The following is a 15,812-nucleotide window of genomic DNA, read 5'->3' on the forward strand; positions in this document are numbered from 1 at the left end:
TAAAATGCTTATTAGGATAAGACTTTCAAAATGCTAGTAATTTTTTAAATTAATTTCTTTACAACAAGTTAATGTTCATATTTTATTACTAGGACTGTTTGATTGAGGCGTTCCGCACCTAACCTAACAATTTTACTGCGCATACAAAGGGCAATATTTCGGCACTTTGATGACGTAGTATGGTTCCTGAGACATCTAGAAACAAATTTCTATTATGGTTTGATGCGTTTTGATGCCTAATAAAGCCAGAAAATCAATTTTTGTCGAATTAGGTCCAAAACGGCACAGGTGGCGCCATCTAGCGGCGAGCGACGGAACTACGAAAAACTAAAATTACAATTTTCTCCGAAATTAGACAATTTTACGTATTTCTGAGAGCCAGAAATTGTTCTGTGACCTCTCTAGAAGCTATATAGTACCGCAAGGACCTCCTCAGAGCGTTAGAAAAGAAAATAAAAAAATAGGTCAAAACATGGACTAAAAAATTGGCGTCCATCTAGCGGTGAAAGTTGGAACTACAAAAATATAAAAATGCGATTTTCTCGAAAATTAGCGAACTTTGAGTATTTCTGAGGCTCAGAAAGTGTTATGTGATCGCATTAAAAGCAAAATAATGCAATAAAAGCTTCCTAAAGGGCTTAATAAAGAAAATTATAAAAATGTCATTTTATGGAGAAAACTGGTGGCGCCATTTAGCGGCGGAACTGCGAACTAAACTGAAAAAACGTATGTCCGAACTCGCAGTAAATGGGTCAAATAAAAATTGATTTTCTGGGCTTAATAGGCCGAAAAATGAATATCTTTTTCAACAAAAATTGCTTTAAAATGTCTAAAGAAGCATACCACGTCGCCAAAGTTGCGAAATATTACGTTTTGTACTTTTCCTTAACGCGTGTACTGACATACGGTTTTTCAGTTTAGTTCGCTGTTTCGCCGCTAGATGGCGCCACTAGTTTTCTCCATAAAATGACATTTTTTTAATTTTCTTTATTAAGCCCTTTAGGAAGCTTTTATTGCATTATTTTGCTTCTAATGCGATCACATAACACTTTCTGAGCCTCAGAAATACTCAAAGTTCGCTAATTTTCGAGAAAATCGCATTTTTATATTTTTGTAGTTCCAACTTTCACCGCTAGATGGACGCCAATTTTTTAGTCCATGTTTTGACCTATTTTTTTATTTTCCTTTCTAGCGCTCTGAGGAAGTCCTTGCGGTACTATATAGGTTCTAGAGAGGTCACAGAACAATTTCTGACTCTCAGAAATTCGTAAAATTGCCTAATTTCGGAGAAAATTGTAATTTTAGTTTTTCGTAGTTCCGCCGCTCGACGCTAGATGGCGCCACCTGTACCGTTTTGGACCGAATTCGACAAAAATTGATTTTCTGGCTTTATTAGGCATCAAAACGCATCAAACCATAATAGAAATTTGTTTCTAAATGCCTCAGGAACCATACTACGTCGTCAAAGTGCCGAAATATTATTTTTTTTTTCTTTATATGAGTGTGCACTCTCATTTTTTAGGTTTAGTTCACCCGTCCCGCCGCTAGATGGAAACCAATTTTTCAGTCCATAAACTGCACTATTTAAACAGTTTGTTACTGCGCATAGGGTCAAAGTTCAAAATTGACCATTAATTTCCAGGAGTGTATTTTGAGCCCAGAGTGAAATTTTTTCACCCCTTAATTTGTTTGAGGAAAATGTATTATTTATTGAACCCTGTGAATTAGGCATAATGCACGATTGGTATAGTGAGCGATAGAGGCCTCCCCTTGCCTACCGTTTTCCTAGGGAAACTGGATTTGCGCTTGAGTATACACAAAACAGAAGATCGTGAAAATGTCAGAATACGATAAAGTTAGAACAGGAAAACTTGTCTTGAAAGGTGAAAAAATAAGGTATAACTGAACCTCAGAGTTGATCTAACAATGTTATTATTTTATATAAATTTATTACAACTTGATATGTAAAATATATAGGTCAAAGAAACGAAAAGCAAAACGGCAGGAAAAAGAACATGTTACTACTTCTGAAAACAAAGACACTGTGACCCATGGTATTTTGATTATTTATATTATTATTTGTGATAATATATGTTATTATACAGCTTATGACATGTTTAAATCATAGGTGGGTGGTGGAAAGCTACACAAGTATCGGATGTTACTGGCACAGTGGCAATTGAATTTGGAAATCATACATACATGAAAGCTTTGGACAATGGTTTATTTACTCTGGGTGCACCTCACGATGAAGGTGAAGGACCTTCGCCAGAAGAGATTCTGACAGCATTTCCAATAGGTGAAACTAAAGTTGCACTGAAATCTGGTTATGGGAAATATTTAGGTGTTGATAAAAATGGTATTGTTGTTGGAAGAAGCGATGCAGTGGGCACAATCGAACAATGGGAACCAATCTTTCAGGTATGTTATTAATACATAATAATTCTTATTGATAACTATTTATTGTGTCAATGTACAACTATGTAAAAATGAATATTTTTTTAGGATAATAAGCTTGCTATTCTAAATAGCAACAATTGCTTTATGTCAGTTACAGACGAAGACGATATTATTTGCCAGAGCAGAACTGCTGGCTCCTCTGAATTTTGTATAATAAGAAGTATAACTCAGAAAACCCAAGATCCAAATAAAGATGTTCCAAAAGAAGAGCAAGGTTCTCTTCATGATGTTGAAATAAATTACGTGTAAGTAATGATAATGATTAATAATTGTATTCAATAGTCATAGAAGTTTAATTATGGAAACTTTTTTTTTAGGAGGAAGTTCCAAAAATTCCAGGACAAAAAACTGAAAATAAATCAGACAAATCGTTCTGAATTAGAGAAGGCAAAACGCGAGGGAAACTTACACGAAACTTTATTAGATAGAAGAAGTAAAATGAAAGCAGATCGATATTGTAAATAATTTTGTATCTATATTCTGTAATGGAAAATGTTTCCATATAATTTTATCGAGCGACTCATTTTTTAAATGTATATATATTTAATAAAATTAGTTCAGTCTATTATGTGTCTGTTATTTCTTAAAGAATAGTAAATTTAACAGGAACAAGTTAGTAGTGAAAGTAAAATGTTTATAAAATATTTTTGGTACAATTGCTAATATGGAATTATTTATTTATAGAATTATTAATATAATAAATATACTAAATTTTAATTTATTATATACGAACAAACAAAATTAAGTTTCATACACAGGGATATGGGTTTTGGTTTAGGCAGTATAGTTATACCTATACTATGTTCATACTCCTCGTTGAGCGGAAAATAAGAATGGTTTCTAACAAGTAAATTGTGTGCATTGAACTATAAGTGTGCCGGATTTCACAATTAAACTTTGTTTGCAAACAATTATTTTAGCATAAAAGAAAATCATAGATATTTAACAAATGGCTGAACAATTAATAAATGAATTGGAAAAAGCAGCTGAAGTGATTTTGGTAAATTAAGGTTTTCTAACGTATTTCAATACCTCTGTGAAGGTTATAATAATATTTTGTAAACAAATTGCGCACGATAATACAATATAAAAGTATTGTAGAATGAAATAAACATTACAGTAAAAATTTAATGTAATAGAAAAGAAAATTGAAAGAACCAGGACTTAATGTTTAATCTTTAATGTTTTGAAATATGAATTTGTATTTAATTACAATATTTCTAATTGTATTGTAACCAAAATATAATTTATTTGGATTAAAAAATTATTCACTGTTTTCTTTTTTTAATTATATATATAATATATGTGTGGGTGTTTTGTGTATTTGAGATATTTATAAATTTGTCAGTTGTAATTATGATTAATATTTTTCAGAACATTAGGAACATAAATATTCATTTCTTGAAATGTTTTCTTTAATAATTACATTTTATTTTTAGGCACCACCAAACTTAATTTCGGTACAACAACGTCAGTCTGCTGAACAAGTTTTTTTAAGTTTTCGAAAAACTAACTGTCCTTATGAACTTTGTCGACAAATTTTGGAAACCAATACAAATGATTATATTCTTTTTGAAGCAGCTGATTTAATCAAAATAGCATTAGTACGAGAATGGTCAACATTATCAAAATCAGATATTTCTTCTTTAAAAGAGTATCTTTTCCATTATATTATAAGCAAACCAAATTTAGCTGCTTATATCAGGGCAGTCATATCACAAATAATTGCAATTATAATCAAAAGAGGCAGCATAGATGATGGTGGACAGGAACGGCAACATATGTTAGACAAACTTGAAAACATGATAATGACTGCTAACTTACCACAAGTAAATAAGATTAATAAATATTATTACTTTAATAAAAAAAATTTCGTATGTTATGTTTTATAATATTTACAGAAACTTTTAGCATGTAATCTTATTTCCGTAATAATACAAGAATATGCATTCAATTGCAAAACTTCAAACATATATTTACCATTGGAAGCACACATTGAACTTAAAAGACAATTCCAACCTGACTTGAAAAGGATTTTTAAATTTTCTATGAGAATAGTTGAAGAGTTAATTAAAAAAGATTTACAGGAAGATAGTATAGCTCTTCTTAAACAGTTACTTCCAATTTTGGAGGATATACTTTCTTGGCCATTTTTGAACAAATCTTTTCATATCCTTTCAATAGTACAATATATTATTTAATGTTTACCATATGTAAATATTAATTTATTATTTTTGGTTTTAATCCCTTAACTCCATTGCACCATATATAATGACATTTATTTCCGAAGTTGATTGTCATACATTGAATTTACCTGAAGAGTGGGAAGATGTACTTTTACTTCCAAGTGTATTGGATCTGTTTTTTACACTGTATTGGAAAGTGCGAGAGTATCCACAATTAACTTACCATGCAAGAGCATGTTTAGGTCAGTTAGCAAATGTAAATACTGCAACAGATTCTAAAACAGTACAGTACGTCTCTAATTATATGGAGAGATTTTTAAAATTTGTAACAAGCGTTGATATCATCGACCAAGAAGCAGTTGGAATTGCTAATATAGTAAAAGAACTGATAATTTTTCAAACTAAATATTTATCTGAAGATATTATCAAATTGCTTTTGGAACAATTATCGCGATTAACATACCTATTTTTGGAAAGTGCAGCACAAGAAAAATCGGTAAGTACTATTATGTGTAATCCTAAATTTCATATTTCATATTAGTGTGATTACTATAAAATATTTATTGCAGTTAGCAGTTGACGAATCTTTATACATGGAAGCTTTAAATGCTTTGTTTGATTCGTGGCTGTATATTTTGTCTGAGAAAAATCAACAAAGTTTTGATTTTTGTAAACAAAGTTTCATTCAAATATTTGATACATATCTTCGATATCGTTTAGCACCACCGGAAGGTATAAGAAATATTGAAGAAAAGTCTCTTGAAAAGGAAGAACAAGATTGTGAAGAGAGTGATAGGATCAGATTTAAGGACCATTTACAAATAATGGGTAAATTTTACAGATACGTACACCATGTATGCATATACTTCTGTTATAAAAAAACTGCTTTTCATCTCAGGACTTATTGGAAGACAAATACTACATCATTCTCTTCCACTGTTGGCACAATTAATAGAAAATCGTATATCTAAAATGCGTGAAAATTTTAATATGTTAGTGGGACGGACTGAATCATTAGAAAATAGTTGTATGATTAATTTGTATGAAGATATACATTGGTTAGTGCTTATAATAGGTAATATACTTTGTATGGAATCTGAAGGTGAAATTGCTTTGATACCTTCTGAAATAATTACTTATGATAGAGAACAGGTTTGTACATAAAGTATGAATATAAAGAATTGTAATTAACAATTAAAAATTTACATAATCATAATAAAGAAAAGGATTTATATAATAATATTTTTTAGGCACAAGAAGGAAAGGTTGATGTAAACCTTACGCTACAATTCTTAGCATCTTCAGACAATATATCATCAGATATTAATATTAATACTGAATCAATAGATCATGTCATACGCTTAATTGCTGACGTATTTCGTTTGTGTGCTATAGAGAAAACTGCAATATCTATTCATTTAGACAGTATGTTAAGTCCTGAATTAAGTTGTACCATAACATGGTTTTTATGTAAATTATCTCTTAATTACCTGCCACTGGTAGAAAGTCATTATCTTGAAATACCTCCTATATTTATAAAAGCATTTGGAGATACGCCTGGTGTATCATGGATTGTTAACTTTTTGATAGAAAAAGTAGAATTCAATATAAGCACCTTTAAGAGTGAGCCAGCATTAATGACTGAAACTATTAACTTGTTATTATCACTCGTCAAATCACCAAAGAGGTATGTGAAAACACTGATATCATAATTAATAAATATTGATTAAAACGATGATTTCAGAGCCAGTTACGTCTTGAAGTCTGAACGATTTGGAAGTATTGTAAATTTAGCAACAAAAGAGCAATATGACCTCCCACGGTTAGTTAAAAGAGGATTAATGCAAGCAGCAGGTCAAATTGTTTCTGCAGCTCAAGATACGAATACAAAACATTCTTATTGGAATCAGATTTTACAACCATTATTAAATAAATTGCCTCTAAAGCAACTTACCACAGATGAAAAATTTTTGCAATCTTATCATCGAGAGGATGTTAAAATGCAAGTTATGGATATTTTGGATCGTCTTATTGGTAAAATGTTTCAAACCTTTTTATGTTGTTAATATTTTATTTCTGAAAGCCTCAGTTAAGTATGTTAAAATGTAGTCTAATATTTTGAAAAGCCATAATATAGCATTGAAGTGTTCTAATATTATGATAGGAGTTGGACAAGGTACGAAACAGGAAAATTCGGAATTGCTGTTGCAACATATATATCCACTGTTGCGCGAACTTCCAAATTTATTATCATTGTATCATAATTATCACGAAGTAATGGAATTAATTTTCGAGTTGCTCTGTGTATATACAAAAGAAAGTGAAGCCCTTTATTACTTATCACAGGTAAAGTTACTTTTAACATGTGCTTGTCACACTAGTATATTCTTTCATTTATTTAATTAGAAATACTCTATAATGAAACTTTCAGTGGTTTCAGCATAGTAGTCAGCATGTTAATTGTGATACTTTAAATTTGTATGCAATTATATTTTCAGACTGAGGCTGCACAGATGTATGAAATATGTTTACGCACAATACAAAATTACACACATTTCAATTCAAACCGAAGAACTGCAAGCACAACTGCAGAAGATGATAACTATGAGGATATTATGTTACTAATGCATCTGTTAATGAATCTTAACGAAATATTTAACAGAGATGCAATAGATGCTTTTCTCTGTGGTGCAAGTATGTTTGTGCCTATAATGACTATAGACTTATTAAAGTTTCCTTTATTATGTTCGCAGTAAGTACCTATTCAAATTTAGCGTAACTCATTAATATCTTTCATAACTGACGCACAACATTTTACAGATATTTTAAAATGGTAATATCATTTTGTAAACTAGCTCCTGAAAAAGTACTCAATTTATCTCCTGAATTATTACAACGACTTTTAGCAGCAATAGAATCAGGTTTATTTAATTTTGGTGATCTTGTGTCTATGATATGTTGCGATATTATTGAACTCTTAGCAATTCAGGTTTACAAAGACAACTCAAGTGGGCGACCACGAAATCTTGTAATGCTACCGTTTTTAAATGTGAGTTATCATTTAAGATCAGTGTCTTTGCAGCTTTATATTTATTGTAATTTATTGTAATTTATTGTAATTTATTTTAGGTACTTATTAATGCTTTTTGGTCTCAAGAAATTAACTCTGATCTTGTACCATGCATGGGTGGCCCATTTTACTATTTAATATGTTGTTATCAAGACGAGTATCAGCGGATTGTACAGAATATTTTATCAAGTCAAATGGATCAACAAAATGCGCAAAGACTAGCTAATGCCTTTATACAATTAACTGAAAATATACAATTGGACGCTAGCTGTATGAATAAACTCCAATTCGAACAAAATTTTGATAAATTCACTATTAATGTACGTGGTTTTCTAATGGTTAAATAAAATGTATTTTTTTCTTTAACCCATGAAAATATATTTTTAAACGTAAAATGCGGGTACCCTTATAGAAGGAATTCGTTAAGCATGTAAGCTTTTTATTGACCGATTTATTACACGTTACCACTTACAGTGAGTCTAGCGAAAAATCGAATAATTATAATAATAATAATTAATACAAGTTACAGCATCGATGCATGTTTCTCATAGCAAACGATCAAAAACGAAAATGTTTTTGCAATAGATTTTTAGTTACCTTACAAACAAGTACATGAACTTACATACTTGGTACAGATTAAATCATCGTTAGCCATTCTTCGTACGCCTTCGAATGATCTTCGACACTTGACAAAATTGTTACGTTAATATTAAATTTATTTATATATTTATATAATATACTTTATCTGTATAAGATATATATATAAGCAAACATGCCTTTCGCACTGTCCCTTTCGCACTCACTCTCTCACAGTGCACAAGCACTAATTCATTCTCTCCCTTTTACTTCCTCCTTTATCTCTCTTTAATTCTGTATTTTGACTCCTAATAACAACAATGATTATTAATCTTACCAATGACGCTTTGCATTTTTTTTTCATCTGCAACGCTCGTATCATTTTTCTTTGTTTCCATTCACTTTCGTGTCTCCTTAACTTTACTCCCCCTTACTTTCCAATTTCTTCGTCCTTTTCTATAATAATAAATTAAGACTTTAACCCCCTGAAGCAACGTTTCTTTTTGCTTCGTGTTGCTTACTCTGTTCATTATTAGTACAAGAACTAAATAATAACTAATACGATGGAAAATGTAAATACTATTGTAAGTTCGATAAATGTATTATGCGCTTGTATTATTTTTTTAAGTTTCTTTCTTATGCATTAAAAAAAATGAACAATTTGATTATGCATAGATTATTTTTGTTTTATCGTGTAAAAGCGCATCTCGTAAGTCTTCAGTTTAATTCTATATTTGTTAAAGTACAATTATTTTATAGATATACAATAAACATCTTAGAAAATATCAATGCACAGAGAGTATACCTCTTATATCGTTCAGTTCACATGTTTAATGTGCCTTTTGTCGGTAGTTATGAATATTATAATTCTTATATTAACCTCTTATATTTATCTTACATGGATTTTTCCACCCCTATGTTTCAATAGGATTTGGAGTCTTTTTGGTACATTATTAAACACGAATAACAATCTAGCAATACTATAGCTGAGTTATTTCTTGATAAATAAATAATTAAGGCTAAATAATATTGCATAGTTTCATAGATCAAAGGATGAGAAATCTATTTAAATATCAACCCATATTGCACTCTTTTTTTATTCCAAAGAGATCATGAATCTGATAATCAGATTTCTATTCCCTTACACAAAATCAATGAATTAAATGTAATTATAAATTATTTCTCATGGTGAAACAAATCTTAACAAAATAATTAATATTCTCATAATAGTATTATATACTGTTTCTCATTATTCTGCAACACCAATTACTATTTATTTCAATAAGAGAATTTAAGTAACAATATGAATAAAATATAAAATTAAATTACCCCTGTAATACAATGGTAAATAATAGTTGTACTTTGAATCGTATAGCAACTATCCACGCGAAAACTTGCGGTCATTAAATACAATATGCACTTGGCAATGTTAAGTAAATGCATTGACAATTCCAATTTACAATTATGAATAATCACGATATAGCCGTGGTAGCCTGAACGATGGGGTACAATCACGAATCTGGATACTATGGTTACAAGTACATAACATAAGACAAAATTAATAATATACAAAATTTAACTAACTACAATAAATACTACAAGATAAATATTATATATTAAAAGTAGTAAAGAAATTACTAATTTCTCGTCCAATTGTTTTGTCTGAATATTTGCTTCAAAGGGTTAAACGCCGAGTGCGTACAACTTATCAGATTATTACGGTCTCGTTCTTTCTCGATACGTGTCATTAACAAAATAAAACTATCATATTCTACAACAGTTAGTAAGCAAAAACGGTAACAGGAGCGGGGCATACATATTGTAGGCCACCGCATATAAAATGACCGAGAAAATAAACCGCCTCGAAACTTGCAAGTTTATCTACTCTGGTATCCGGTAGATACCTGGTAATCGTTTCTCTCGAATCTTTGGTATATGTTGAAATAAGTTAATTTAAAAAATGGACACTTCAAATTAACCAAACTAACAATAAGATACATGTTTGCATTAAGAAACATTCTAGAATAAAGATTCCCAAAATGTGGACCCATTGAGGAAGTGTTAAATATTAAAATGTAAAAAGTTTTCATATTTCTTTTGAGATAAAATCTCCAAACACCTAAATTCACAAATTTTCAAATTCTAATATTAAAAGATTTTCAAAATTCTAAATTCTTAAATTTCAAATTCCCAAGTTTCTCTCAGCACTTTTGAATTTAAAAAATGTAGAATTCTAAAAAGTAACACAAAAGTCCCAATTAATAATTGTGGCCCACAAGATTTTAGAAAACCCTGTCCTAGAAACTTATAATAAATAATACTGTAATCTATTCCTAAGTTGTAAAAATATTCCTTTGAAACCGAAACCCGTTTCCTTGTTCGAATACTGATCTACAGTAAGAATAGAAATTCGAGTCACGAAACCAACTGTGGCTTCAATAATCCTACTTAGTCAAGTATTCGTTCTTCGAGGCGTATAACGTTACGCAACACGAAACAAAGGACTAAAGGATTATCAAACAAATCGCTAACAATTATTCAACGATTACCGTGTTTACAATTCGTTCGAAATAATCCGCAATCCATACCCACAGATTGGGTATAGAATTTTCCAGGCATGAACACACAGAAATTCATAATCTCGCTACTGCTCCCTCCCTTTCCGTTCTCTCCCTCTCTTTCTTACTTCCTCGCGCGCCATCATCTTCTCTTTTTTATGTAATTATACCTAACAATGTGTATCTCTTGCCGTAGTCCTCTATGATCGTCTTAGGAATGTTTTATTTAGGCATAAATACGTTCCTTTTCGCCTTACGCGTTCCACGCTTCGCACGACCGACTAATATCGAGAAATTTGAATATACATATTGTAAGAGTGAGAATCGCGGGCTCCATTAGTCTCGTCAACGTTTCAACACGTTTCAGGCTACGAAACGAACGGAGAGACTCTGTCATCGGAGTTCGCGATTACGGAAAGTAATTAGTTTTATAAATGCGTTCAATTTTTTTGTCGACTCGTTTCGAAATACGAACGCTTCGTATTGTTAGCGTTTCTCTGTTCGGTCGTCAGGCATAAAAGGGTTGGCGGTCATTAAATTAGACGTGGCGACATATTAATCGGCGGCCATCGAAGCTAGTAACCGATCAATAATACGCTTTCCCGAGCCGTTTAATAATCGAAGACTACCGAAAATCGAAAGCTATAAAGATCATGGGACTTGAAGGCCGAGTGCGACCAGCATAGCATTTTCTCGGAGGCTTTCGTAATGACGCTTGTTACCTCGGCCAACGAGTCGACCACTCACTTATTTTGGTTCGACTGTTGATCTATCGGTGGAGCTAGACCAACTGGCGATGCGTTAATCAGGTTCGTAGCTGTGGGTCCTTTGCGCGCTAATTTTGACCTGTAAACAGTTTTAGCTTCATTAGTCATCCGTCTAGTTCTACCGCTTCAAGTGACTGCAAGGTTACAGATTACATACCTGATTTGACCAGCGAGTAAAGGATTAATTGCATATAACCAGTCGTAAACCTCTTTATCCCCTAAAGTTTGCAGCAAATACCCTCGGTGTTTTGTAACAACACTAAAAGGAACATTACTATTAGTATATGTAGAAAATTTCTCATAATGAAATCTAATAGTGTATATGCAACTACAGCCTAAGTTGCCAATCCACTAATTTACCTGAAAGTATTTGGTACTTTCACCATAGCTAATTGATCTTCAGAGTATTCAACTTGAGCAGTAGCTAAATTGATAAGAGCCCTCTCAACTGGATCTTTTTCTTCTCGGAAGATTAAAACGTAGGGTCGTCGTACAGCCTAACAAACAACTTGATATAGACATCTAAGTGTATACATATACTTAATTAATAATGTATAATACATACAACCCAGCGTTTCTTCCAACCGTTGGTCTTGTGTTCGAGAACATTTAGATAACCTTTTCTAGCGATAACCGGACTAATGCGAATTTCTTCGACTTCCGGCACGTAGAGCACCAGATTCTCTTTGGATGGGGAAGATGAACCTAACGGAGCGGGCGCTACGGTACACGTTTGGTTGGCAGATTCGCTTGCTAATATGCTCTCCTGCAGTTCCTGCAGTCTAGCCCTCTCCGGTGAACTCAACCTAAGGATGCACGACTTAGACCTGCTCCATACTATTATACCAGCAGCCTGCAAGTAACACTCCAGCATCACCCTGACCGTGTCCGAACGTGCTGGCGGTTGTCTTTCACTCGAGCGTCTCGAGTTGTCGTCTATCAGTTCTCAAAATAGACATCAAGCGCAAGTAATTCGTAGAAGCTGATTGCGCTAAAAGCGCGATAGTCAACTCGGCGAAGCTGTTCAACTTTGCGTGATAAATTTCAATTTCAAAAGCAAATGTGGAAGTTCAATTTGATTTTTATCAAAGTTTGCGAAATTTTGTTTTCCGAAACCGGGAGGTTCGACTTTCAAATTGAATCGAATCTCGCTGTCTTCACTCGTTAATAATTTTTGGTCAAATTAGGGATGTGCGAGTAAATTTACTCAAGTCTACTTAACGTTGACTTAAGCCTACAACCTTGAATACCCACACATCTGTTCTGTACTTTTTTGCTATTGCTAAGCTAGTATTTCCACAATGTTCGACTACATAATTTAGCAGCGCTGAGTGAAGAACGGGAGTATCGTTTTTCTTTGAATCTCGAAAACATCTATTTTTGCCATCAAGGTAAAATGATGCGACGAAGCGTGGACAACCGCTACTAGCAGGAGCACTCAGGCATGCGGGGAGGGTTACCTGCTCTAAGTAATCACTAGCTCTCTCGTATACTGACTCTTGGGACGAGGACGATATCACCGAAGACATCATGGATGTCGACATGTCAGCCATAGTGTCTTCTCCCGGTGAAACGTCAGAAAGTAGTATAGGTTCTTTATTCGGAATTCGACCTTGAATTAGCTTAATATATTTCGTGGCTAATTCTCTTTCCCTCTCAGTCATCTCCCATGGCTCATACACGTCTTTACTCGTTGAACGCTTTAGTTTGACTGGGCTGGCATGCGGTTCGTTTGTTGCTTTTGCCATCATATTGCAAACTTCCTGTACCGATAACAGTAGCTTATAAATAATCCGTAGTACTACTTTAACACTTCATCTAAATTTTCTGAAGTATACCTTTTCGCTCTTGGTGAAATCGTGTGATATTTTATTGCAGAACGAAACCTTGTCTATGCCAAGCTTCTCTCGCAACAATAACGTGTGTCTCACTCTCTCTACTTCCTCTAATCTCGTCAGCTTCTCCAGTTCCCACTGGTGATCAAATATCAAGCTATCTCCTCGAGGTCTCCATCCATGAAGATTCTCTTCCCCTCTCACGTACGTGGAGCTTGTATCCAACACACGGCGCTGTCGCCTTTGAACACCTGGAAAACAGTTGCGAAGGTGGGGTAGGTACCGAATGAAGAAGCGAATCGTCAGAAAGAATGACGTATTTTAGCGAAATTCTAATTTTGTTCAAGTACAAACTGATAAAAGCGAAACGCAAGAAAGAAAATAGCCAATTCATCATGATATAATAGTCATCGAATATTGCAGTCTAAGGAACCACACGGAGCATTACTTCGATGCGATTTTACAGTTTAACGGCGACTATTATATCGACGGGAAGGGAAAGGGCAATGAGGGGACTACGCTAAGGGTAGCAAGACAAACCTGGGCTACCTGCTTCCGAAGAACGACGCAGCACCAGCTCGTAAACGCCGCTGAGTCTATTAGCTTCCTGATTGCGGTAGCTTCCGCTGAAGAGATGTTTCAGGGAACGTGGTCCTACTCTAGCGTCCCTGCCATAAATGATCATGCTTAGATCTTTGGTAATGATTGCTGGTCGTCCACAATTCTCCAGCTACAAAGAGGTACAACAATCAGAAATCCATGGATCAACAACTAGTAATAGATTCTGTAATCACCAGCATCCTATGACGTACTTCAAGATACGCAGAGATGGTCATGAATATTTGTTCTCCATACGCTGTCACTCTGTTAAGTAAGGCCGAGTTGTGAAGAGAGCTGTCCCACGCAGCCTCGAATCTGAACATGCACCTATCGTCTCCGGGCACCTCCAAGTATTCTCCAGGGAACAGACCCAAGGAGAGCACCGACGAGTCGTTGTCCTCTTCCTCCGGTTCCGGTGTGTTCCTGATACGCCCTACGACCAACTCCCTCACATCCTTCCATCGTAATTCGGACGCTGGCTCATGAACGATAGTGATTCGGATGCGACGCTGAATACCCTGGTGCAACAGGAAGAGTCCACGGCACGGCAGATCGTCGCTGTGGTCCACCACAGATGGCACGTACTCGCCGTTCGGTGCTAATTCGCAAATTTCGAACCATACTAACACGTCGTACTTGGCGTGCACGTGGGACGTGCTAGGCGATGGCAGAACGCTTCCGAATTTCGGGGAACGTACGGGTTGGCTGATCGGTATCGATGGAGGAAGCATCCTCTTCGGTGGTTGTCGTACGCTGCTTAACAAAGACGTTCATCGTGTCAAATGTATTTACACGAAATTAATATTTACAGTTTACTTACTATTCCAGTTTGGCGTCCTTGTGTAGAGGATGCTGCTGGTAGTGGCCGAATACCTCGAACACGATGGGTTGAGTTTTGAGGTATTCCAGGAATGATTTTGTTACCGTGACGGTGATCTGAATAAGCAATGTAAAGGGTAAATGAACAAAGTATTGTATAGAGCTTGCAAGAAGCGTTTTAAATGAATTATGCACTTGGGAAGACTCATATCCAAACAATCCAAATATACTTGTGATAAACATAACACAATGTGATACCTTAAACATTTGCAAATGTACAATTCATTTAAAACTGTATGACGTTAATTTTTAATGCAAGTAACCCACATTTTGCACATGATAAAATCCAGGTGGGTTTCCTTTTCCTGTGTTTTTCACCGGTTCCGTTGAAAATGCTTCATCGTGTCGATGCAAGAAACTGCAGATAATAATTAATTATTAATGACATCATCTCTATCATTATGTAGCGAATTGATACGTACTTGAATTGACAGAAGATGTCGGCGTATTCGGTGGAGATACCCATCGCTTGCAGTACAGTTACCCTAAACGTGAATTCAGAGCCGAGTAACAAATGATCCGGTAGATCCTCCTCCTTCATGTCGCTGGAAACCGAACTATCGCCTCTGCCACTGTCGGCATCGCCAATATCGTCTTCTTCCTTTGTGTCCTTCTGCTCGTTGTGGCCTTCTACGACGCGTTCTTCGTGCAGGAGGATTTGTCGATTCTTCTCGAGAGTTTGGGTCAATAATGTGTTACGTTTGTTCTGCTTCTGGTTGCCAAAGAGGTCGTCCTCGAAGGAGATTCTAGCGGACTGTCTGACGCCACTTGAGTATTCGCTGTTTTCCTCTTCTGGAACATGGGTTCGTTACGAAGAATCCTACGCCAAAATCTCGTCGAGCGATAACTTCATTTTTAGATAGGAGAAATTACTAACTTTT

General features: G+C 34.4%; 3 protein-coding genes across 15 annotated transcripts in view; 2 read left to right on the forward strand and 1 right to left on the reverse strand.

Annotated features, from left to right (window-relative positions):
* The first annotated feature begins 1,618 nt into the window (after positions 1 to 1,618).
* On the forward strand, positions 1,619 to 3,025 carry FRG1 (FSHD region gene 1). The gene is made up of 5 exons (XM_003700956.3): positions 1,619 to 1,896; positions 1,978 to 2,054; positions 2,129 to 2,421; positions 2,506 to 2,705; positions 2,778 to 3,025. Exons 1-5 carry the CDS (start codon positions 1,838 to 1,840, stop codon positions 2,923 to 2,925), a joined length of 777 nt encoding a protein of 258 aa, XP_003701004.2. The 5' UTR covers positions 1,619 to 1,837; the 3' UTR covers positions 2,926 to 3,025.
* Positions 3,026 to 3,266: 241 nt separating this feature from the next.
* Positions 3,267 to 8,082, forward strand: LOC100875593 (exportin-4). Of its 2 annotated transcripts, XM_076537256.1 has the most exons (12): positions 3,268 to 3,460; positions 3,900 to 4,289; positions 4,362 to 4,628; positions 4,723 to 5,142; positions 5,216 to 5,474; positions 5,545 to 5,798; positions 5,897 to 6,333; positions 6,391 to 6,680; positions 6,811 to 6,992; positions 7,145 to 7,398; positions 7,467 to 7,695; positions 7,776 to 8,082. In XM_076537256.1, the coding sequence occupies exons 1-12, from the start codon at positions 3,410 to 3,412 to the stop codon at positions 8,061 to 8,063; spliced, it is 3,321 nt and encodes a 1,106-aa protein (XP_076393371.1). In that variant the 5' UTR covers positions 3,268 to 3,409; the 3' UTR covers positions 8,064 to 8,082. The 2 variants fall into 2 exon arrangements, with proteins under 2 accessions (XP_076393372.1, XP_076393371.1); XM_076537257.1 differs by lacking the exon at positions 7,776 to 8,082 and having other exon boundaries at positions 3,267 to 3,460; positions 7,502 to 7,643.
* Positions 8,083 to 8,138: 56 nt separating this feature from the next.
* The window catches only part of unc-104 (kinesin family member unc-104), a 34,713-nt gene continuing 27,039 nt past the window's right edge, over positions 8,139 to 15,812 (reverse strand). For 5 of the 12 annotated variants that reach the window (XM_012279894.2, XM_012279889.2, XM_076537250.1 and 2 more), the window contains 11 exons: positions 15,354 to 15,723; positions 15,199 to 15,289; positions 14,873 to 14,988; positions 14,265 to 14,808; positions 13,993 to 14,182; positions 13,456 to 13,703; positions 13,078 to 13,380; positions 12,183 to 12,470; positions 11,978 to 12,114; positions 11,775 to 11,876; positions 8,139 to 11,696 (listed from right to left, as the gene is read on the reverse strand). In XM_012279894.2, coding sequence (XP_012135284.1) covers positions 11,594 to 11,696; positions 11,775 to 11,876; positions 11,978 to 12,114; positions 12,183 to 12,470; positions 13,078 to 13,380; positions 13,456 to 13,703; positions 13,993 to 14,182; positions 14,265 to 14,808; positions 14,873 to 14,988; positions 15,199 to 15,289; positions 15,354 to 15,723 — 2,492 coding nt within the window. In that variant the 3' untranslated portion in view covers positions 8,139 to 11,593. The remainder of the gene's footprint in view (positions 11,697 to 11,774; positions 11,877 to 11,977; positions 12,115 to 12,182; positions 12,471 to 13,077; positions 13,381 to 13,455; positions 13,704 to 13,992; positions 14,183 to 14,264; positions 14,809 to 14,872; positions 14,989 to 15,198; positions 15,290 to 15,353; positions 15,724 to 15,812) is intronic. The other 7 variants (XM_076537255.1, XM_076537249.1, XM_076537254.1 and 4 more) reach the window with 6 other exon arrangements.

Source organism: Megachile rotundata, chromosome 11 (genome assembly GCF_050947335.1).
Source record: "Megachile rotundata isolate GNS110a chromosome 11, iyMegRotu1, whole genome shotgun sequence".
Classification (NCBI taxonomy): Eukaryota; Metazoa; Arthropoda; class Insecta; order Hymenoptera; family Megachilidae; genus Megachile; species Megachile rotundata.